The sequence below is a fragment of the Gossypium hirsutum genome, chromosome D12 (genome assembly GCF_007990345.1).
Source record: "Gossypium hirsutum isolate 1008001.06 chromosome D12, Gossypium_hirsutum_v2.1, whole genome shotgun sequence".
NCBI lineage: Eukaryota > Viridiplantae > Streptophyta > Magnoliopsida > Malvales > Malvaceae > Gossypium > Gossypium hirsutum.
In genome coordinates this window covers 32,738,072-32,763,735 of record NC_053448.1, presented here as the reverse complement: position 1 = coordinate 32,763,735, position 25,664 = coordinate 32,738,072, and the positions used below count along the sequence as shown (strand labels likewise).

At 34.5% G+C, this 25,664-nt stretch overlaps 1 protein-coding gene and 1 non-coding gene across 2 annotated transcripts; one reads left to right on the top strand and one right to left on the bottom strand.

The window, feature by feature from the left end:
• Nucleotides 1-302: 302 nt before the first annotated feature.
• On the bottom strand, nt 303-7,566 carry LOC107941692 (uncharacterized). Its single transcript, XM_016875276.1, has 5 exons — nt 7,018-7,566; nt 6,728-6,905; nt 6,063-6,295; nt 5,492-5,950; nt 303-509 (listed from the first exon to the last, which is right to left on the bottom strand). The coding sequence occupies exons 1-5, from the start codon at nt 7,564-7,566 to the stop codon at nt 303-305; spliced, it is 1,626 nt and encodes a 541-aa protein (XP_016730765.1).
• A 2,579-nt stretch (nt 7,567-10,145) lies between these two features.
• Nucleotides 10,146-10,252, top strand: LOC121224761 (small nucleolar RNA R71). The gene has a single exon (XR_005922506.1). It is a non-coding gene; the product is annotated as a small nucleolar RNA R71 (small nucleolar RNA).
• Nucleotides 10,253-25,664: the final 15,412 nt, after the last annotated feature.

The following is a 25,664-nucleotide window of genomic DNA, read 5'->3' as shown; positions in this document are numbered from 1 at the left end:
AGAGACAAAACTTAGTTGGCTTGTACTAGCATCTAAATACCTCATTCTGCCCGAAGAGGGGATTTTCAGGTACTGACCTTGTACCGCCATTTCCTCTTTTTAAGGGTCATTTCTTCCCCCTCCTTGTTAGTCTCCATTAACTCATCGATTAGATGATCAATGTCCCAGTCTTGTGCAGAAACGCGAGCTAGTGGCGAAGGTGGAATAGGGTCTTTCCCTTTGGTGGTGATAGTATCATCCTTTTCGCTTTTTTCTCATTCTCAGCATTTAGATGCTATCTTCTTGGGCACTTCAATAGCAATTTAAGTAGGTGCCTCGGCAGTAGGTTGAGTGGGTGCTTCAGTAGCAGCTTGAGTGGGCTCCTTGGCAACACCGGCAAATGGGAGCAAGGTGGCTAGGAAGAGAGGAAATTCTTGCATTAGCTTCGTAAAATTCTTTTGCAGGGATTCCCTTAGAGCCAAATCCCTACTCCTCACATAAGCCCAAAACTCAGCTTGCTGTTGCTGGGCCTACACCATCTCCTTAGTCAGGTGAAACTACTGGATTTCAAAAAGGGACATCACTGCTCTAACTACTTCAAGGAGTGCAATATTTGATGTTCAATAGAGTTATGAGAAACTAGAGGTGCTGTCATGGGAGTATGCGCAGTAGAGGAGGTGGTGGCATGGCTATGTTGAGTTGCCCTGGTGGCATTAGTTACTTGGATCTTGGCAAAGATGGTCCTGGTCAATCCACCCTTGTTAGGGGTGATATCCTCCTCCGCATTGAGAGGGACTTAGGCAGTTCGACATAGGGCAGTAATAAGTAAGGGGAAATTTAAGCTACCCGCATTCTTCTCAACACACCAATGTAGTTCTTGAAAAATGATCCTCTCGACATTAATCTTTCTCCCTTTTATAATGGAGTGCAGGAAAAGCATTTGTTCTTCCGAAATAGTGGTATTATGTGTAGACGACATAAGTCAGCTTCTTAAAACATGATACCAAATCTTCCCAATGGGCTTCAACAAAACCTTCTCGATAGTATAACATTCCTGGTTGTAAATAGTCCATTGTGTGTCCTCAATACATAAATCCTCCAATACTTGGTTTAACCCCTCAATAGTAATACTTTCAACAAACGACGTGTGTTCATCCTATATTGTGACACCCCAAACTCGATCGAGACGGACCGGCCCGAATTCGAAATGTTACATTAGCCACCTAAATGACTCTCCGACCTTATAACACTTAAATCTTATCTAATTATTAGTTATTTATTAATGCAGAAGCAAATTATGAGTCAATTTTAAACTTTTCCTATGTAATTTAACCTAATGGCATTTTGTCATTTTACCACCTATGGTAAAACTAACCCGATTTTAGATCAAAGTGTTTATCGAACTTATTTTAGTCAAAATTATGCAAGCCTAAAAATTTCAGATTAATTTAAATACGCTTACTGTGCCTAATTTAAGTTTTATTATTAGGGACTAAATTGTAACAAACACAAAATATCAAGACCTCTCTCAAATTATAAATTAAGTGTGTTTCTGTCAAATTTTACACATTATGAGACTAATCCTAAAATTTTACCATGTTTCCTTATCATCTAAGGCTCCAATTAGACTAATCAATTTTTAGGACTAAATTGTAACTTAAACAAATTAGAATACCAATTTAAAAAGACAAAAATTCTAACCCCCAAAACCCACACTGCCGTGTCCCCCAAACCATGTTCACGTTCACTTACCCACAGGCACGTGTGCAACCCCTCACACGCCCGTGTGAAAATCACTGCACCTATTTTTACGGAAAACTCATTTTAAAACCTGATTTTGTATATTTTAATGGCCAATTTAACCCAATTTAACTACGATTAATTAACATGGATATACATATACCTTCAAATGAATTTATTAACATCAATTAAGCCTTAATTATATAGAATTAGGCAATCAATTTCATGCATAACAAACACCGAATAAATCAAACAAGTGGCGTACCTTAGTCACTAGTAAACCACTCAATGGCAACTTCATTTAAACAATTGTTAGTATAAATTTCATGCCTCACACACCGAGTTATCAATCACCATGTTATCAAGCAACAATACACTGTAAATCATTCAAAAATTAATCTCGAACATGCCTCAAAATTATTACAAAACCATCCAAAATAAATGTCCAATGTCCAATGTCCAATTACAAGTAAAATTAAACTAATACTCGAGAGTTCCATAATGTCTGATTACAGTCTCTAAAACGTGTAATAAAGTCTCTACCAAGCCTAATTCTATTGGAATGCTCTTGCTCGGCTCCTGGGCTCCTCAAGCCCGATGATTATCTGTACGAATTGTGAGGGTGTGAGCTTTAAAAAGCTCAGTGAATCTTAATAAAAAAAATACTAGTAAATCCACACCCAAATCATGTTTAAATCGCATTCAATCAATCACCAATTATCATCCATAATAATGAAACATGTCGGTTTAGTTTTCATATGCATTATCAATATCAACAATCAATTATTCATGACTTTCAATCATCAAATGATATAGCAACAATCCTACATAAATATATTGACATACACTTCTCATGACTTAATTGAGTGATCATACATCGGATAAACAGATCTTCGAACTCCCACAAATATCAAATACAGTCCATCGAGTTCTACGGGGCCGAAGCACACGCTCTCTTATAGCTCCTCAAATAACTCATTGATTGGAGACTTATGCTCAACACTTCATTATCTACTCCAAACAAATCGGTCCACCTAGAGCCATATGTTCACAATGTCACAAATAAAGGTGAGTACTCAAAAATCCTATGGCATGCCAACTATATCCAATGGATCCACCATGCATGTTGCCAATATATTCAGTCAAACATAGCATATAAATCAATCAATATTGTGCTCAATTTAATATGACAAAATGCTTATGTGTAACATGTAACATAGCCATTTAACATACAATTAAATTAGGCATTTCATTTGCTATTTTCCAATATTCAATTACCAATTGTAAGACTAACATATCATGATAAAAAAAACTCCAATAAACATGCTTTAATCATCCTTATAATTAACCTAATTAAATAGCACAACACCACCCAAAAGCTTACTTGCCATTATTCAATAAAAATTCAATTCTTGCACATTTAATATCAATCTTGCAAAAATCAGCCATTCAACCATAATTAATCAATTGAAATAATCAATTAAGCTACTAATTAAACATAATTGAGGGTCAATTTACCAAATTTCCCTTATAAACACTCACCACACAATTTATTCTACCATAAACAAGTGATCAACCAAGCAAATTCAAGCTTCAACTCCGGTTATCTTGATCCTTTTCAAGATTCGAAGCTTCAACAAAGATAAAGTAGACATTACCACCTTTTCAATGCTATAATAAACACGAATTTTAATTAACTGTACTAATCAAAATTCTCTCACAAAGATACCTTACCAGATTTGTAACATCAAGTCGAAAACTCGATTCCTCAAAAAATCGATCTCTCCAACCCTCCTAAACACTTTCAATCATCAATACTAGACCAAATACACTTATACTAACTATTAATTTCACAAAATTACAAAAAATCGGTTCATGAAGATGGTGAAATTCAGATTTCTTTAAATTACCTCACAAATCATGTTTAACGTTGATAAATAAGATCAAAAACCTTTTAATAGATCCATTTTGAGTTGGAACATCCATTAATTTGTGGATTTCCTCTCAAAATTCCAGATCAACCATTAAAGAACCATGTGTTCTTAGAAGAAGATGACATTGATAAAAATCCTTTAATTGACTCCCAAATCATGTAAAACAATTTCTAATCATCATAAAAACAAGTTTAGGATTGAAGATTACCTTTGATTCCCTCTAAATTCGTTGAATGAAAATATTGATTCAAGAAACTAGTGAATTAAGAGAGTATTTTGAGAAGGAAATTGGTTGGATCAATTCTCTTATGATAGATCTTTAAAACCATGCAAAGAAAATGAATTTTAAAACTCTCTAATCTGATGTAAAATGTATGAAAAGTGGGCTAGATACATTAGTTTTAAAGCTTAAACCACCCACCAGAAATTAAAAATTTGGGAAATTTGCCTAATGGCCACTCCCACATTTCCCTTACTTTATCATTTAATCATTTCCCTCTAAAATTTCTAATTTTAAGGTTTATTTTCCATATAAATACTCTAAATTTTACCTTATTTTACAATTAAAACCTATTTAATTAATATTTAAATTTTACTCAAAATACTCCCAATAAAAATTATTTTAAAATTATTTTTCAACCCAAATTGATTATTTTCACTAATAATTATTTAAAATCTTTAAAATCAAATTTTCAAAATTATTTTTTAAAAATTTTTCAGATTATTGTTTAATCAATTTTTGATGAAATGAACCTTCTAAATTAAATTAGAAATTACTAGAAACCCTATAAATTCCTAGTTTCACATTTGGAATTTAAAAAATATACCTGAAACTACTAGACCCGGTTCAGGTATATCACATATATACCTACAAGAATAAATTGTGCATTAATATAGTCTTCATCAAAAGGAATGGACGTACCTCTTATGTTGAAAAAAGGTGAATTTAGAGAGTTGACCTGGGCATAAAACTCTCGAACAATTTTTCCTAAAACATCTTCGGGGTGCAAGCAAAAAATATTCCACCCATGTTTTTCTATTATTGAAGATACAAATTCATCGTATCCCATGTATTGTTCAACTTTAAACAAGAACCCTTGCTCAAAATAGAAAGGCCGCTTTACGATGTTGGTATTGTATCTCATGGCTGCGATAGTGTTAAATAATGACATTGGCTGAATAGCACTAGCCTTTGATGATTCGGTAGTTTTAGAGGTAGTTTTGACACGAGCCATTGGAGAAAACTAGAAGAAATCATGGAGAATGTAGCGGAAAAATTAGAGTTATTGAAGAGAAAAAGTTATAAAAGTTAAAACTTTAAGAGAGGCTTAAGAGACGTGAGCAGTTGAGGAGAGAAAAATAAGGGGATAGTGATGACAGTTCAACAAAATTGAAATGTACTAGGGAAGTTGCATTACATGGAGGAGGAAAGAAGAAAACTAAGAGGATTTTGGGGGGGAAATGTGAAGTGCCCTAATCCAAAAAATTTTAACTCCCCATTTATGGGCTCGCCTAATAACATAATTGAATCAACTAAAATAAACATCTCTCCCCTTTGAATTATCTGCCTAGTTAACCTCACATTGTCCACTACCCAGTTCGTCGCAATGCTACGACAAACTCCTCTGAATATCACAACTGCTCAGTGAATATTTTTTATTCTGCCTCTGAAAATTGTAAAAAAAAATTCAAAAATAAAAATAGAAATGAACACAATATTAAATAAGTACTAAAAATAAAATTAAAATAAAACAATTAAAGAAAAGAAAGATAAAAGAAATTGCTAGCTCAAACATCTCGAAGGTCAATGGAGTGCTTGTCTTGATCCATATGGGCACCCCAATGTGCTTTAAACGTTGCCCATTAACTTTAAATGTGACTCCCATTTTCAAATCCCTGATATTAACAGCACCATGAGGATACACTTGGGCTACTTCAAAAGGACCTGACCAACGAGACTTTAATTTATCTGGAAACAATTTGAGCCTAAAGTTAAATAACAACATCTGTTGTCTGAGTTCAAACTGTTGTGGCATGATTCTTTTATCGTGCCAACGTTTGGTCTTTTCCTTGTACGCTTGGAACTCCTCCATTTGGTTCAATTCTAACAACCTTTTATGGCCGGTAGCAACCCAATCTGTGTTCATCTTCTTAATAGCCCAAAATGCTTTGTACTCAAGTTCAACAGGAAGGTGACATGGCTTGCCATAGACAAGCTTAAAAGGTGACATCCCCAACGGAGTTTTGTATACGGCACGATAAGCCCACAAAGCTTTATCCAACTTGGTAGACCAGTCCTTACGAGTAGGATTCACCCATTTTTCTATATTTTTTTTTCTTTTCTCTATTTGAAATTTTAGCTTGTCTATTTGTTTGGGGGTTATATGTTGTAACAATCTTATGTTTCACCCCATATCGATGCAAAGCATTGGCTACCAACTTGCAGTCAAAATGAGACCCCTTATCACTAATAATGGCTCTAGGTGTACCAAATCTTGTAAAAATGTTCTTGTGTAAAAACTTCATTACTGACCTTGCATCATTGGTAGGAAGAGCAATAGCCTTGACCCACTTAGAGACATAGTCCACTGCTAACAGTATGTACACCTTGCCCACTGATGGTGGAAATGGACCCATAAAGTCTATTCTTCATACATCAAATAACTCAATCTCCAATATACTTTGCAATGACATTTCGTGTCTCCTAGATAGATTCTCTGTTCTCTAACAATGGTTACAAGACTGATAGAATTCATGAGCATCCTTGAACAAACTTGGCCAATAAAATCCTGACTAAAGTACTTTGGCAGTAGTTCTCATCCCTCCAAAATGTCTTCCGTATGGAGTTGAATGACAATGCTATAGAATGCTATGTATTTCATCATTAGGGACATATTGATCAGCATAATGTTTAAATAAGAAGGATTCATCTCAATAATAGTGCTTGGCATCATGAAGAAATTTTTGTCTTCTTTGACTGTTGAGATCGGGTGGCAACACACCACTTACTAAATAGTTCACTATGTTAGCATACCAAGGTAATGCTTCTTCTTTAATAAGTGTATCATGACTACCTTTACTTCCAGATTCTATTCTCAACAAGTGATCAACCACTTGATTCTCAGTCCCTTTCCGATCTCTAATTTCCAAGTCAAACTCCTGCAGCAACAGTATCCACCTAATCAGCCTTGGCTTAGCATCTTTCTTGCTCATTAAATACTTAATAGTAAAGCGATTTGTGTAGACTATGACCTTTATACCAACAAGATACAAACAAAACTTATCGAACGCAAACACCACAACCAATAACTCTTTTTCTTTAAAACTGGGCTTCTGATAAAGTTCTGCTAGCATAGTATATTGCCCGCAGTATTTTGTCTTTCCTTTGCCCCAACATGACTCTCACAGCATAATCACTGGCATCACACATGAGTTTAAAAGGTAGTGTCCAATCTAGAGCTACCACAATTGGTGCTGTTATGAGTTTTTTCTTTAACTTTTCAAAGGCCACCAAACATTGTTCATCAAAATTGAAAGGTCTATTTTGCTCCAAAAAAGTGCACAAGGGTTTAGATATCTTCGAAAAATCCTCAATGAATCTTCTATGAAAACCTGCATGACCTAAAAAACTCCTAATACCCTTGGCACTAGTGGGAGGTGGAAATTTCTCTATTACTTCAATTTTTGCTCTGTTCGCTTCAATTCCTCTTTGTGATATCCTATGCCCCGGGATAATTCCTTCACGAACCATGAAATGACATTTCTCCCAATTTAAAACAAGATTCATTTCTTCACAGCGGCCCAAAACTAATTCCAAATTTTTCAAGCAATCTTCAAAATCATTCCCGAACACAGAAAAGTCATCCATAAAGACTTCAAGAAACCTTTCCACCATGTCAAAGAATATGACCATCATACAACATTAAAAGGTTGCTGAGGCATTACATAACCCGAACGACATCCGTCTGAACACGAAAGTACCATATGTACATGAAAAAGTTGTCTTCTTTTGGTCATTGGGAGCTATTGAAATCTAATTATATCCTGATTAACCATCCAAAAAATAGTAGAAAGCTTTCCCAGCTAACGTATCCAACACCTGATCAATTAATGGTAGGGTAAAATGATCCTTCCTCGTTGTCTTGTTAAGCTTGTGGTAATCCATACATACTCTCCATCCCATGACAGTGTGAGTTGCTATAAGCTCATTATTATCATTACTTGTCACTGTGACACCTCATTTCTTGGGTACACATTACACAGGACTCACCCATGAGCTGTCTAAAATCGGGTAAATGATACCAACGTCAAGCCACTTAATAATCTCTTTCTTGACGACTTCTTTCATGATCTAATTCAGTCTTCGTTGCTATTCAATAGAATTGCTAGGGCAATCCTTAAACAAAATCTAATGCATGCAGAATACAGGGGTAATTCCTTCTATATCAGCTAGGGTCCATCTTGATGCCCTATTAAATCATCAAAGAACTTCTAACAACCTTGCCTCTTGTCGGGTGTCAGCTCCATAGAAATTACTACCAGAAAAGTACTATTGTCACACAAATATGCATACTTCAAAAGCTATGACAAAGGTTTTAACTCCAGTATAAGAGGTTCCTTTATAGAGGGTTTAGACGGGTCGAAAAGTCAATTTGATAAATCCAACGGTTCAAAATTCTTCCTTAGTCTATCCACCATCTGCTTGGTGGCCATAAATTCACCGAACTCCTCAAAAATTACTCTATCATACTTCTCAAGCGAGTCTTCATTACTGACAAAATTGTTGTGGCAATATCTGGTGAATTCCTCCACTGTTGTTTCTATTAATCCAACGGCATGGCATTCATCATTAACATCAACACATCTCAAAGCATCAAATACATTGAAGGTAATCTGCTGATCATTTATCATCATGGTCAGCTCGCCTTTCTGTACATCAATTATAGTTCTGCCTATAGAAAGAAAAGGTCTTCCAAGAATAACTGGCACATCTTGGTCAGTTTCATATTCTAAAATAAGAAAATTCACAGGTAAGATAAATTTATCCACTCTTACCAGCACTTCTTCAATTTTACCTTTCAGATGCGTGTAGGATCGATCAGCTAGTTGCAACGTAACCGTAGTAGGTCTCGCTTTTCCAATTCTTAGCTTCCTAAAAATAGACATAGGTATTAGATTTATACTCGCCCTTTGATCAGCTTACCAATATAATGATTTACAATTGAACATGGGATAGCGAAACTCTCTGGGTTCTTCAACTTTGGAGGTAATTTATTTGTCAACATTGTTTTTCATCCTTTAGTGAGAGCAACAATCTCAAATTCTCCCAAGCTGCAGTTTTTCGATAATATATATTTCATAAATTTCACATAATTAGGCATTTGCTCCAAAGCTTCAACCAGTGGTATGTTAATATGGAGTTGTTTCAAAACCTCTAAAAATCTTTTGAATTGAATATCTTGCTTAAAATTATGAAATCGCCGAGGAAAAGGTTAAGGTAAATGTGGTCATCCTTCAAATTGCTGATATTGTTTAACCGTGGCATTCTTGTTGACAACATGATATAGGTCTGCCACAACATTTTGCTGCTTACCCTTTTCAGATTTAGTATATTCTTCAGATGACTCCGGGATCTTTACCTAGTTTTTATTCGAGTTTTCCTCTTCTGTCATGGCATCTTGAGCAACATCATTAAGCTGAGTTATGCTTCTAAGAGTGATGGCCTTGCACTACTCCTTCCCTTGTGATCTTAAATTCTCGGTATCACTAGGGAATGCCTCTTGTGTTCTCGAATTCAAAGCGTTCGCTATTTTCCCTACTTGAGTCTCAAGAGCTCAGAGAGAAGCAGCCTAACTCTAAATTACAACATCATTCTTTGCCATATATTCCTTCAGTAAAGCTTCAAAAGATGATGATGATGAAATTGATGCCTAACCTTGCTGGACATTTTGCCTCGGCATAGGTTGAGTATAAACAGGCAGTGCATTGATGGCGTTCTGTCTTGCCGTACTGGTGAAATTCCCCACACCTTAATTATTCCAACTAAGGTTTAGATGTTGCTTCCACCCAAGATTATACATGTTGGAATAGGAGTTATTATTCTGGTTGAAATTACCCATGTAGCACATAGATGTTGGATTTGATAGGTATTCATCAAGCATGGTCTTCACCACAACAAACACCCGATAGTTCGATTTATTTTAATTCCTGGACTATAGTAGGCCTTTTCATTGTTTTAATCATATTAGCCAAAGAAGATACTTGGGCTGCCATTGAAGAGATTGCATCCAGTTCCATAGTACCAATAGCTCTCTTGCCCATCCCAGCTCTTGTGGTAGGATATTGATAATCATTGTGGGAAATCTTTTCCAAATCTCATATGCCTCATTATAAGATTTATCCAACAAAGTACCATTGGCTGAAGCATCAACTACCATCCTCATATGTACATTAGGCCCATTATAGAATATCTCCATCTGAGTCCATTGTTGGAATCTATACGTCAGACATTTTCGAATTAAATCTTTGAATTGTTCCCAAGCTTCATATAGTGTTTCATCCTCCAATGGCCAAAAAGCTGTGATATCATTTCTAAGTTTGGCATTCATATTTGGGGGATTATATCATAGAAAAAACCTTTGGGAAAGATCATTCCATGATGCCACTGTTCCCGAAGGCAAAGCATTTAGTCATGCTCTTGCACTATCTCTTAAAGAATATGGAAACAATTTAAGTCGCAGAGTGTCTTCAGGCACACCCTGCTGCCTAAACAAATCACAAACCCCTAGAAGAAGTTGTAAATGCAGTCTTGGATCTTCAGTGGGCAGTCCACCAAACTATCCTACTTTTTGTAACATCTAAAACATTACCGATTTTAGCTCAAATTGTTGTGCCTGTATTTTTGGTATAACTATCCCTAGATTTAGGTCATCCAAAATTGGCACAACATGCTCTCGGATTGGTTTATCTTGGCCATCTATCACCCCACAAACATGAGGATTAGCGCCCTGACCGTTCAAATTGTCATTCATACCATCCCTACGGATAGGGGGATTACCATCTTGACCATTTAGATTATCATTGAGACCAGTGTCATTCCCGTTCGTAGCCATTTTTCGCAATTTTTTCCACCTTATTCGTAAAGTTCTGTTGATCTCTAGGTCAAAAGGATATTATTTGTTAACAAGAATGCCTCTTCTCATGCACGGATGACAAACATGTAGAAATTAAATATAGCTAAGTTAAATAAAACTAATGGAATTAAGTAAAACAACCAAACCAAATTACACAAAATTGCTAATCCCTGTCAACGACGCCAAAAACTTGTCGTGTGAATATGATATACAATTGCGCAAGTATACAGGTCGAATAAAGTAATAAAGTGATAAGTGAGATCGTCTTCACATGGATCAGATTAGGTATAGAAATGGTCAAGTTATGATACTGATTAATGTATGGCAAAACTAAATTAAGTACGTAGTGATAAATTAGAATAATAAGGATGAGTGTCAAATATATACTAACTAATATTGGAAAATGCTAAGGCAAAACAATAATAAAAATGCAATGGCAATTACAAGAATAATCGAGCAAACAAATAAATAACTAAAAATGCTATGGCAAAGATACTGCAGCAACGAATTGAAGGTCTACAATGTTGATTTGGATGCTTGGGACTACTAAGAATCTGCCCTTACTTTCACTAATGCCTTAGCATAATTGTACTTAATCTACTACTCAAAAGAGAACTAAAGTGACCTACTTCTTTCGAGAACAACGTCTCAAGTTACGTGGCCTGTGTTTATAGGCATTATCATGGTACCCTGCACAATTTAGTCTTCATTCTATATAAACGCTACTCTATGTCTAGAGTCTACAGTAGATTAAATAAAATATATGCTTCAAACATTACAGAAAATAAAACTTTTCATCATGTAATCCCAACCCTATGAGATTTAACTCATAGATTGGTGATTAAAATTCAAGTTTGAAATAACATCCAACATCGTTTTGATCAAATTAGTTCATAGAAGAACCGATTAAGAAATAAAGTAAGAACTTAGGAAGATGGTTGTTGCCAAATCAATCTACAATCCAGCAGCACAGTGTCGTGTTCTGGCTGAGAGGGACTGCTTTCAGGTTCCTCTTTCCCGTCTCTACTCAGCCACTACCCTCTATTGTTGCCTTCAGCTCTCTCTCCCCCCCTTTTTCTTTTATGGCTTCCTCTTGGCTTTCTATAAGCATTTCTTTCTAGGGTAACTCCAACAACCTACAATATCCTTTGCTCTCTTTCAGGCAGATTTTTCTGGTACAAGTAGAGTTGGGCTGGGATTGGTATGTGATGAATGTTGACTCGGTCATCCTCCTAAATTGCCATGACGGTCAATATGGCAAACTGTCCAACCTTTTGCACTGACAAACCTTTTGCCTCGGCAAACCTTTACTCAGTTATTTCTTTCTCCCTAGCCTGGACCTGCCAAACCACCAAACACAACCCTTCCACATGCAATTAAAAGTATCTAACATGTAAACACAGTCCAAGATCCTAATGCAAATGATACAAATACTAATAAAATGTCCTAAAATGCCACTAAGTGTACTGAAGTACAAACATTTACCTAGGTCCAAAAGCGTGAAATATAACTTTTTTCAAGAGTTATCACCTATACAAATACTAAAATGGAAGATGTATCTTTTAGAATGAGCTTTTACTTGTTGTGTATGACATGAGACAAGGGGTGTCGCATCCTAATATTCAGGCTTGGCGACCAGGCCGAGTATTGGATTTTATAGCAATGATAAAATATGTGTTCCTACAGTTAATGCAACAACTCTTGCTCGATTTCCATCTTACAGGTCCACATCTCTTTTAGCCAGATTCCTACTCCTTTGTAGTCCCTATACAGAGGTACAAATATGAGAAGCATATCTGATATCGAATACCCAATGTAACACCCCTAACCCGTATCATCACCGAAATAGAGTTACGGAGCATTACAATACAAACAGAATATTTAAACATACAATTCATACATTATCATAAACATATTAATAAACATTCATTCACATGCATATTATCCCTATGTCAAGCCATCGAGGCATTAATTATACCTTAGAAACAAGTTGGGACTAAATTGAAATCATTTGAAAAGTTTAAGAAAAATATACAAAAATCTGTTTACAGGGATCACATGGCCGTGTGGCCAGGCCTGTGCCTCACACGGCTGAGACATCCACCCGTGTCTCAGGCCGTGTAACCTTCTAACTAGGGACACATGACCGTGTCCCAACCCATTTCCTCACCCGTGTAACTCTCTGATTAGGGTCACATAGCCGTGTCACATGCCCGTCTGCCAGGCCGTGTACCTCTCGAAATTGCCTCACACGCCCATGTGTCGGGCTATGTGCTTTGACATGTAACTCACTAACTTGCATGCAAAGGACCCTTTAGGAGACACAAGGCCGTGTGCCACATCCAACTGAGTCCCATGCCCGTGTCTTCGGCCATGTGGACCTAAAATTTGCCTAAAATAAAGCCATTCCAAACACAAATTCATGTATAACACTTTAAGCCTTTTGTGCACCTAATCAAGTAATCAAAACCTTATAACAACATACATATACTGACCAATTCAAAAGTCCTAAATCAACTAACCAATATGCCATTAAAGGCACATCAAATGCAATAATCAAGTCCTACCTAAACATCCATATTTTCCCACTTACCACTTACCAATCATCAATTACTAGTTCTAAAAGCTTACTAAACATACCTCAAATTTGACCAGTACCATACCATCATAAATATGACATTTGATCCATTTATAACATATGACATGAGGTAGCTCAATGACACAAACCATCAATTGATGCTAACCAACCATTCTCATTCATTATCAAAAGTGACCGAAAGTACTTTCTAAAATAAGCATTATAACCTATTATGCATACATGACACCAAAACACAATCACATCTAGTTACTATATACATAATATTCAAAGCACCATTTTAAAACATCCTACACATTTCAACCATAAATTCATGTACATAAGTTTATACATGCCACTACCCTAGGAGATACAAAAACTACCAACATCGATGGATCGTGTGAGTCGAAGGTTTGATCCGTCCAAAATGTCAACAACAATAATCTACAAAACAATCCACAAGAACGAATAAGCTTATAGAGCTTAGTAGGAACATAGTATATCGTTTAATCTAAAAATAATTGAATTCCATTAATATATTATCCGATTCAAAGTTACCAAAGTGTAAACAAGGGCACAAAAGTGCATTCAGGGGTACCGAAGTACACTAAGGGCACATATGTGTAATTCAGGGGTACCGTAGTATAAACAGGGGTACGTATCTGTAATTCAAGGGTATCGAAGCACAAACAGGGGAACGTATGTGCAATTTAGGGGTACCGAAGTACAAAAGGGGCACATATGTGCAGTTTAGGAGTACCGAAGTACAAACAGGGGCCCATATGTGCAATGTACAATATTCTTCAATAAACAAACTATTTAAAACATCATAATATAAGTACAAAAATAAAAATTCATTTACATATTGAAGTACTACGAACTTACCTTGACTACTAGGGCGTAGAAATATGATCGAGCTAATCCGTAACTTTCGCTTTTCTTTGATTTAGATCCGATTGAGATTTATCTTGATTTAAATAAATAATTATATTCAATTAAGTGTTTCCATCAATATCAAACATTCAATTCAATCCATATTTCACATTTATACATAATTACCATTTTTCTCGTAATGTTTTAACTTTTCACAATTTAGTCATTAAGCTTATAACTTAAAATCTAACCATTTCAGTCAAATTCCATGTTAACCAAACATGCAAGGGACCTTGAAACTACTCATATTTGTCACTTTTCACTATAAAACCCTATAATTTATACCTTTAACAATTTAATCCCTAATTCCAAATTCAACAAAAACCACTTAACAAACCTTGTTTATTTTTCAACAAAAGGTTCATAATCTAGCATTAAAAATCAAAACCATTCAAGACCTAACCCTCAACCTTTAAAAATTTTACAATTAAATCCCTAGGCTAGCTAGATTAAGCTACAATGATCCCAAATAATAAAAATCATTAAAAACAGAGTTGAAATTCATACCATGCAAGCAAGGGAGTTGGACAAAACTTTAAACCTCAACAATAGAGTTTTCTAACCCTATTTTCGATGGATAAAAATCTAAAGAAGATGAGAAAATTATTTTACTTTATTTTAATATCATTAATTTATTTAATTACTATTTTATCATTTATTATTAACTAAACAAAACATCAAATTCATGCCTATCTTCGTCCAATAATATTATGAATGGTATAATTATCATTTAAGTCCATTCACTTTAAAGTTTCATAGCCATTTAGCCCTTTTTACAAATAGAACTCCACTTTTGCTCCTTTTACGATTTAGTCCTGTTCACTTAATTAATTATGCAAACATCAAAATTTTTTAATGAAATTTTAATGCGATCCTACTAACATCCTCTAGACATTGAAATAATAATAAAATAAAAAATTACTTGTTAGATTTGTGATTCTGAAACCACTGTTCTGATTTCACTAAAAACGGGCTGTTACAACTTTCCCCTTGAAGAAATTTTTGTCCCGGAAAATCTTACCAGAAAATAAGTTTGGGTATTGCACTTTCATAGCTTCTTCTAGTTCCCGGGTAGCTTCTTCTACTCCATGTCGTTGCCAGCGAACCTTCACTAAATTTATACTTTTATTTATCAATTCTTTAACTTCCCGAGCTAGAATTTTTATCGGTTCTTCACTGTACGTCTTATCATACTGAATCTCAACATCAACTGGGGATATCACATGTGAAGGATCTGATCGATATCGTCGTAACGTCGATACATGGAAAACATTATGAATATTTTCTAACTCTGACGGCAAAGCCAATCGATAAGCTGCTAGCCCAATCCTTTCAATGATCTTGTATGGCCCGATAAACTGCGAACTAAGCTTTCTTTTTCGTCCAAATTGAAGAACTTTCTTTCAAGGGGATATCTTCAAAAAAAATTTGTCACCGACTTGAAATTCATTATATTTTCTTTTCAAATCTACGTAAGATTTCTATCGATCTGAAACTGCTTTCAAACTATCACGTATTACTTTGACCTTTTCTTCCGTTTCTCGAATCAAATCAACACTAAATAACTTTTTATCACTCAGTTCAGTCCAGTGTAACGGAGTTCGTAACTTTCAACCATACAAATCTTTGTACGATGTCATTTTAATGCTCGCCTGATAATTGTTATTGTATGCAAATTCAACTAGCGGTAGAAATCTCTCCCAATTACCTTCGAACTCTAAAACACAACATCAAAGCATATCTTCGATTCTCTGAATTACTTGGTCGGACTGACTATCGATCTATAGACATAATGTTGTGCGAAAATGCAATCGAGTACCTAGAGCTTCGTGTAACTTGCTCTAGAATCGAGACGTAAACTGTGGATCTCTATCAGAGATAATAGAAACTGGCACACTGTGCAGTCTAACAATCTCAGTGACATACAACTCTTTCAATCTCTTAAGCGAAAAATTCGTACGCACTAGAATGATATGTGCGGATTTCGTCAAACGATCTACAAAGACCCACACAGTATCTTTCTTTCTCGGAGATAGAGGCAGTCTCGGTACAAAATCCATCGTAACACATTCCCATTTCCACTTTGGAATCATCACAGGTTGCAATAAATTAAAAGGTACCTGATGTTCAGCCTTAACTTACTGGCATACTAAATATTTTGATACGAACTCTAAATCTTCCGTTTCATACCTGGCGACCAGTACATCTGTTTCAAATCGTCGTACATTTTTTTGCTACCAGGATGAATCGATGAGCTATTAATGTGAGCTTCCTTCAAAATCTTCTGAATGAGATCACAATTTCTTGGAACACAAATTCAGTCTTTGAAGTACAAACTATCATCAAAACCAATATGAAAATATGAATCAGATGTCGACTTAATCTGGTTCCGTTTCGCAATCAAATTTTTGTCACATTTCTAAGCTTTGCAAATCTGTTGCAGAAACGTCGATCTAACTTTTAATTCAATTAAAATCAACCATCTTCAATCAATGTCAACCGTGTATCCAACACTCTCAAAGAAAATAGAGACTTTCTACAGAAAGCATCAACAACAATATTAGCCTTTCTCGGATGATAGTCGATGATTAAATCACAATCTTTCAATAATTCAAGCCATCTGTGCTGTCTCAAGTTCAGTTCTTTCTGTGACATCAAATACTTCAAAATTTTGTGATCTATGAAGATATGACATTTTTTTCTATACAAATGGTGTCGCCAAATCTTTAGAGTAAAAACGATAGTTGCAAGGTCTAAATCATGAGTCAGATAGTTTTTTTCGTGTAGTTTCAACTGTCAAGAAGCGTACGCTATCGCTTTGCCCTCTTGCATTAAAAAATAGCCCAAAACATTCAATGAAGCATCACTATAAATTACAAATTCTTTATTGATCTCTAGCTGAACCAACACAAGTGCCTCGGTTAACAAAGCTTTCAACTGATTAAAACTTTGCTAACATGCCTCGGACCATTCAAATTTAACATCATTTTGTAACATTTTCATCAACAGTGTAACAATCATCGAAAATCCCTTAACAAATCTTCTATAATATTCGGCTAAACCTAGAAAAATTCTAACTTCATCTACATTTCTCAGAGGTTTCCAGTCTATCACAACTGAGATTTTACTCAGATTAACCCTAATACCATCTGCCAACACTACATGTCCCAAAAATCTGACCTCTCAGAGTAAGAATTCACATTTGCTGAACTTAGCAAATAGTTGTTTTTCGCATAAAGATTACAAAACAATTTTCAAATGTTGGGCATGTTCTGTCTCATCTCATGAATAGATCAGAATGTTATCAATGAATACAACAACAAATCTGTCTAAGTACGGTCTGAAAATTTTGTTCATCAAACCCATAAACATAGTAAGTGCATTAGTCAAGCCATATGGAGTCACAAGAAACTCATAATGCTCATACGTGGTTCTGAACATAATTTTTGGCACATCAAAGTCTATACCCAAAACTGATAACAATCAGAATGAAGATTGTTCTTTGAAAACACCATTGTACCTTTCAACTGATCAAATAAATTATCAATGTGAGGCAAGGGACATTTATTTTTTATCGTAACTTTATTGAGTTGTCTGTAGTCGATACATAATCGCATTGACCCATCCTTTTTCTTCACGAACAAAACTGGAGCACCCCAAGGAGAAAAACTGGGCTGTGCAAAGCCCTTATCTGTCAATTCTTGTAACTATGCTTTCAACTCTTTCAATTCTATAGGTGTCATTCTATATAGAGCTATCGATATTAAATATGTTCTTGGAATTATCTTAATAGCAAACTTCACCTCTCTGACTAAGGGTAACCTTGAGAATACATCTGTGAACTCACAACAATCAGAACCGATTCTAATTTCAATTCTAAAACCCTAGAATCAACTATATAAGCGAGATACGCTCATAGCCCTTTTAAACATATTTTTGTGTTGTCATAGCTGAGATCATATTAGATGTACCATATAATCTATCTGATTCAATTCTGATCCATTTATCGTTCTGACATTTTAACACGATATGATTTCGTCTACAATTCACAACTGCATCAAGTAGAGTCAACCAATCTATACTCAGAATCACATCAAACTCATCAAAGGGAAATAGCATAAAAATAAAGGGAAAATCATAACCCCTAACGTTCAGTGGACAAAATCCACATATCTGATTAACTAGAACACACTGACCCAGAGGATTTGTAACTTTGATAGTATATTCAGTGAACTCAATAGATAATGTCTTTTTGTCTACTAACGCAGTGCATATATACAAATAAGTTGATCTAGGATAAATCAATGCATATACATTAATATCAAAAGAGAAAAAGTATGCGCAATAACGTCTGGAGCAGTAGCTTCCTCACGAGCCCTGATTGCATAAGCTCTAGCTGGTGTTCTTGCTTCAGATCGTTCATTCACCTCGATATTTCTCCCTCAACCACGAGTAGTGTTCCTGGCATTTCCAGATCGTCTACCTCTTTGAGAAGCTACTTCAGGCTTGTTTGATTGATTACCAAAATCATTTTGCTTCTTCAAATAATCATGAAAGAAATGGTCAGTAGACCCACAACGGAAACAAGCTCCCGACTTTGATCGACACTCACCAAAATTTCTTTTATTGCATTCATCACAAACAAGAATAGTTCTCTCAACATTTCTTATACTTCCAATACTAGCCGCTAAAGAATTAACAAATTGTAAATTACTTTCTCAGTTTCTCTCTACTCGTGAACTCTAAAGGGGCAACTATATGACTTGTGTCATTTCTAAATTTCTTCTATAGAGACGTATGAGCAGGCTTGAATGATCCCCTTTTGTTATAGTTTCGAAATTTCAAATTTGACTGTCATATTTACTTTTACAAATTTCTTCAACTTTCTAAGCCTGTTCTGAAAGTTCTAAAAATTCTCATAACTTTAGTGTTGCCACGGACATACAGATATCATCATTCAACCCGTCCTTAAATCTAATAGACATTTCTTCCTGATTGGATACTATGTTATGGGTGTTCTTGCTTAACTGTACAAATTCCCGTTCATACTCAGCTACAGTCTAATTTCCTTATTTTAACTCAAGAAATTCTTTCTTTTTCCTACCAATAAACAGTCAGCTAACATACTTCTTCTTGAAATTCAGTCTGAAAGAAGTCTCAACTAATACGATCATTCGATGTCATTGTGTTCAAAGCGTCCCACCATAAATACGCTTCATCTTTTAGTAACAATACCGCACATCTCAAACAATCGTCGGGGGTACACATCAATTCCAAAAAAACTCTCTTTGTATTCATTAGCCAATACTTGGCTTTTGAAGGATCATCATCCACCTTGCCTTTGAATTCTTTCGCTCTACATTTTTGAATTTTATCTACTGATACTTGAGTAATCGTTACAGATACAAAATTTTTAGTATCTAGGGGTGTCAGAGGAGGCATAGTAAAGGTGGAGGTGGCAAAGTCGTAGGATTTGGCTGCTTCAATTCATTGAACCACTGGTTCATTATTTTGAGGAATACATTTTTCATCCCATCACTAATGGAGTGTGGAATAAACACACTATTACTTGCTTGAGGATTCGAAGCTTGAATATTACTTTTAGCTTCATTAACTACAACTCGATTCAATCCAGCTGACATCATGAATCTATAAGAAAATAGAATATTAGAATGGATCAAAAGCATCACACTACCATAGGGTATATGTGACATGTGTATACTAAACTCTACTCCGCTATGTTAGTCCTAAAATCGACTAAACCGTAACTCTGATACCACTAAATGTAACACTTCTAACCCATATCCATCCCCGGAATAGAGTTACAAAGCATTACAGTACAAACAAAACATTTAAACATACAATTCATACATTATCATAAACATATTAATAAACATTCATTCACATACATATTGTCCTTATATCAAGCCCTCGATGCCTTAATTATACCTTAGAAATAAGTTGGGACTAAATTGAAATCATTTGGAAAGTCTAAGAAAAAGATACAAAAATTTGTTTATAGGGGTCACATGGCTGAGACACACACTCGTGTCTCAGGCCATATAACCATCGAACTAGGGACACAAGGTCGTGTCCCAGCCCGTATCCTCACCCGTTTAACTCTCTGACTAGGGTCACACAGCCGTGTCACACGCCCGTATCCCAGGCCGTGTGCTAGGCCATGTAACGCACTGACTTGCATACAAAGGACCCTTTAGGAGACACAAGGCCGTGTCGCCAGGCCGTGTGCCACAGACAACTGAGTCACATGCTCGTGTCTCAAGCCATGTGGCCTAAAATTTGCCTAAAATAAAGCCATTCCAAACACAAATTCATGCATAACACTTTAAGCCTTTTGTGCACCTAATCAAGGCATCAAAACCCTATAACAACATACATATAATGACCAACTCAAAAGTCCTAAATCAACTAACCAGTATGCTATTAAAGGCACGTCAAATGCAATCATCAAGTCCTACCTAAACATGCATATTTTCCCACTTACCACTTACCAATCATCAATTACTAGTTCTAAAAGCTTACTAAACATACCTCAAATTTGACCAGTACCATACCATCATAAATATGACATTTGAGCCATTCATAACATACGACATGAGGTAGCTCAATGACACAAACCATCAATTGATGCTAACCAACCATTCTCATTCATTATCAAAAGTGACCGAAAGTACTTTCTAAAATAAGCATTATAACCTATTATGCATACATGACACCAAAACACAATCACATCTAGTTACTATATACATAATATTCAAAGCACCATTTTAAAACATCCTACACATTTCAACCATAAATTCATGTACATAAGTTTATACATGCCACTACCCTAGGAGATACAAAAACTACCAACATCGATGGATAGTGTGAGTCGAAGGTTTGATCCGTCCAAAATGTCAACAACAATAATCTACAAAACAATCCACAAGAACGAATAAGCTTATAGAGCTTAGTAAGAACATAGTATATCGTTTAATCTAAAAATAATTAAATTCAAATCATATATTATCAGATTCAAAGTTATTGGAGTGTAAAAAGGGGCACAAAAGTGTATTCAGGGGTACCAAAGTACAATAGGGGCACGTATGTGCAATTCAGGGGTACCAAAGTATAAATAAGGTCACGTATATGCAACTCAAAACATTATTCTATAAACATACTACTTAAAGCATCATAATATGAGTACACAAAAAATTCATTTACATATTGAAATACTACGAACTTACCTTGACTACTAGGCCGTAGAAATATGATCAAGGAAATCCATAACTTTCGCTTTACCTCGATTTAGATCCAGTTGAGATTTATCTTGATATAAATAAATAATTATATTCAATTAAGTGTTTCCATCAATCTCAAACATTCAATTCAATCCATATTTCACATTTACGCATAATTACCATTTTGCCCTTAATGTTTTAACTTTTCACGATTTAGTCTTTAAGCTTATAACTTAAAACCTAACCATTTCAATCAAATTCCATGTTAACAAAACATGCAAGGGACCATGAAACTACTCATATTTATCACCTTTTCACAATAAAACCCTATAATTTATACCTTTAATAATTTAATCCCTAATTCCAAAATTTAACAGAAATCACTTAACAAAACTTGTTTATTTTTCAACAAAGATTCATAATCTAGCATTAAACATCAAAAACATGCAAGGCATAACCCTCAACCTTTAACAGTTTTACAATTTAATCCCGAAGCTAGCTAGATTAAGCTACAACGATCCTGAAAATATAAAAATCATTTAAAACGGGGTTGAAATTCATACAATGCAAGCAAGGGACTTGGATGAACCTTTAAATATCAATAATGGAGTTTTCTAACCCTATTTTTGGTGGAGAAAAATCTAAAGAAGATGATACAATTGTTTTACTTTATTTTAGTTTCATTAATTTATTTAATTACTATTTTATTCTTTGTTATTAACTAAATAAAACACCAAATTCATGCCCATATTTGTCCAATAATATTATGAATGGTATAATTACCATTTAAGTCCATTCACTTTAAAGCTTCATAGCCATTAGGCCCTTTTTACAAATAGAACTCCACTTTTACCCATTTTACGATTTAGTCCTTTTCACTTAATTAATCATGCAAACATCAAAATTTCTTAATGAAATTTTAATACAACCCTACTAACATCTTATAGACATTGAAATAATAATAAAATAAAAATTTACTTGTTGGATTTGTGGTTTTGAGACCACTGTTTCGATTTCACTAAAAATGGGTTGTTACATCTAAGAAGTAAATGTTGATAAATTAATATCAATAACATAAATACCTGAAGTGGATGCTCTATTTTCTTTTTCCTTCTTGACCTATTCAAGATAGGCAAGACAATTCCTCTTCCAGTGTCCGGTCTTATCATAGTGGAAACATTTTCCTTCCTTAGCATTTCCTCATTTAGGTTTCAATGCAGCTTTTACTTTGTTGGGCTTAGCTTTTCCATTGTCCTTAGGCTTTGCCTTAGCCTTAGCCTTTCCTTTTCCCTTGTCCTTGCGGACCATTAGAATGGGCTTAGGCCCAACCTTTTTCATGTTACTTTCAGCAATTGTGGCAAAGTCTTATTAATCTTATTCATGTTGAAATTAAGGAGAAATTGGCTAAAAATATCCGGTAATGATTGCAGGATGACATCAGTTGCCAACTCCACACCTAGAGGGAATCTTATTTTTTTAAGGCTTTCAATGTAATCTATCATCTTGAGAACATGAGTTCCCATAAGAGTTCTATCCATCATTTTGTATCGAAATAGAGCTTTAGAGGTCTCATACCTCTCTTGACGTGCTTGCCCCTCATATAATTCCTTGAGGTGTTGGATCATATCATAGGCAACCATATCCTCATGTTGCTTTTGAAGCTCAGGATTCATGGTGGCAAGCATTAGACATTTTATGTCTAACATGTCATTAAGATGTTTCTTATAAGCATCCTTATCAGCTCTAGAGGCATTAGCTATTGGTTCATAAGGAACGGGTTCTTCAATAACATATATTTTCCGTTCTTGTTTGAGAACAATCCCCAAGTTACGGAACCAGTCAAAGAAGTTCAAGCCATTCAACTTGTCCTTCTCAAGGATCAATCGCAATGATAAAGAATTTGTGTTGTTTGCCATAATTAATCTACAATAGTAAAATATGCTCATGAGTACATTTACTAAGTTTATTATAATCATTGAAAGGACTTCACTAAATGGTACTCCCACTATTTTATTCAAAATTAATAACCCTCATATTTTAATTTCAGAACGACTTTCTCTAAAGTTTTCTAGTGGGTAAGGATCCATATTTCACCTCTTCTTAAGTCAGCTTTGGCTTTACTCTCAAGATTATAGTTATTTAGGTAAGCAACACTTGCTAATTATATCATATGTAACTCCTCTATTTTGTTCCAATCATCTCATAATTTATCCAAATCTCCTGCATCTAGGTATCTAATCCTATTAGAGTAACCTAGTTAAGTTATTAACCACTATCATAATCGGTGAGTATCGTTTGCTTATTCTTTATGTTTGACCAAGATAGATACATGTACTTCGATTTAGCAATATGTTGTTCTCTAACACATACTCATGTTTTGATTTTGACATCCTTATGTCAATGACAATTTTTGTCATCAATCAACTACACATTAGCCTCAATGCATTATTGTTGTCCAAGCACACAATAATAATTGAATAATGACCTTTTTTAAAATAATCACATTTTTTTAGGATTTTATTACAATTCAGTTTATTTAAATACACAGAAAAAGAAACTGAAATAATAATGACAATGCCTTATATTAATAATTAAGGTAAAACGAGTATGTTATTACAATCATCTCATTATTTGTCTTTGGGCATACTCTAACAAAAAGGTTTACTCACACAATATTGTGGGGTATGATACCATTTAAGAGAATAAAATTGGACACAAGCACGAGATATGGCTCGCGAACTCATTAATTTGAGATGTTCAAGGCTTTGAAATATAGTTGGGAGGACATTTGTTGTTCTTAAAACTATTTATCATATTAACAACGTCATCTTAGTATATTAAAAACAAAGGTTGGATTGTTCTAGCATGTTGCATACTTCATAACTTCATTCATGGGTAGAAATAGAATTTTCCATACTTTGAAGAGTATATGGAAGACAAAGATCTTGATAATCTTAACGATACAGATTCAAATGACGACGATGATGAACTCGATCAAGGACCAACATATGATGATAAGGAAGTATATGTTAAATATTAAAGAGGGAATACCCCAACAAATATGGAGCACTAAAACAATTAGATAAAATTGCATATGATGTTTATTTTCTTTATTATTTTTATTAGTAATTGTATTATCAACTATAATTTGGACTAACATAATGCATATGATGATTTTATTATATTTTTGTTACTTATTTAGAATTTTTTTTCCGTGCTAATAATTTTTATAGTGATTAATATTTTTAAAAATATAGATTATGTAAATGTCTAATTATAATTTGTACTACCAAACATGACATAAAGAATTACGATGTGAGGGGCAAAAGTGCTAAAAAAATATGGGCCAAAGTGACAAAAATGATAAATTTATCACTATCTTTTTATCATTAGAAGCTAAATTTACGTTTTTTAAATTGCACTACATGTTCTTGAATCATGAAAAAGGTTTCTTCAGTCCCTCTTGATATCAATATTGAGTACATTGATCCCTCTAAAAAAAGTAAAACAATTTAATCCCTGTCAATTTTGAAAGTGAGCAATTAAAGTCAATTAATTATTGTGTTAATATTTTCCTCAATTGTATATAATCTTAATTTGTATAACAATAAATGTAGCCCTCAAAGTTTACACATCCTATCAATTTGGTCTTGATTTAACTAATTTAGCCTGTAAAGTTTGTGTAAATGTTGAGACTAAGTTTGTTATCTCCTAGAATCAAGACTAAATTGACAAAATATGTAACCATCAAGGGCTAAATTTATTATTATATCAATCAAAATTATGTAAAATTGACACGTTAACACCATAGTTAAATTATACTTAGTTGCTCACATTCAAAATTAATAGGGATTTAATTGCTCTGATTTTTCTAAGAGAGACCAATTTTCTCAATATCGAAATTGAAAGGGATTAGAGAGGTCTTTTTAGTCATAGAAACATTTATAAATCAAGTTCTTCCATAAAATTACCAACCGGATTTGCTATTAAATACTAGTTCAAATCAAACATGTAGTTGTAAAATCACATTTCGAGTCGAAAGTTAACTTGAAAATTCAAAGTCAAACTTCTTGATAACATGAAAGAAAGTTACGATCATTGGAAACTCTTGAATATAAAGAAAAGTCCT

Coding starts and splice junctions, on each gene's coding strand:
- LOC107941692 (XM_016875276.1), bottom strand. CDS start 7,566: ATGGTCATATTCTTTGACATGGTGGAAAGGTTTCTTGAAGTCTTTATG. Junction 6,906..7,017: donor GGAAAGACAAAATACTGCGG/GCAATATACTAT, acceptor GTTGGTATAAAG/GTCATAGTCTACACAAATCG. Junction 510..5,491: donor AACGTTTAAAGCACATTGGG/GTGCCCATATGG, acceptor GAGATGGTGTAG/GCCCAGCAACAGCAAGCTGA.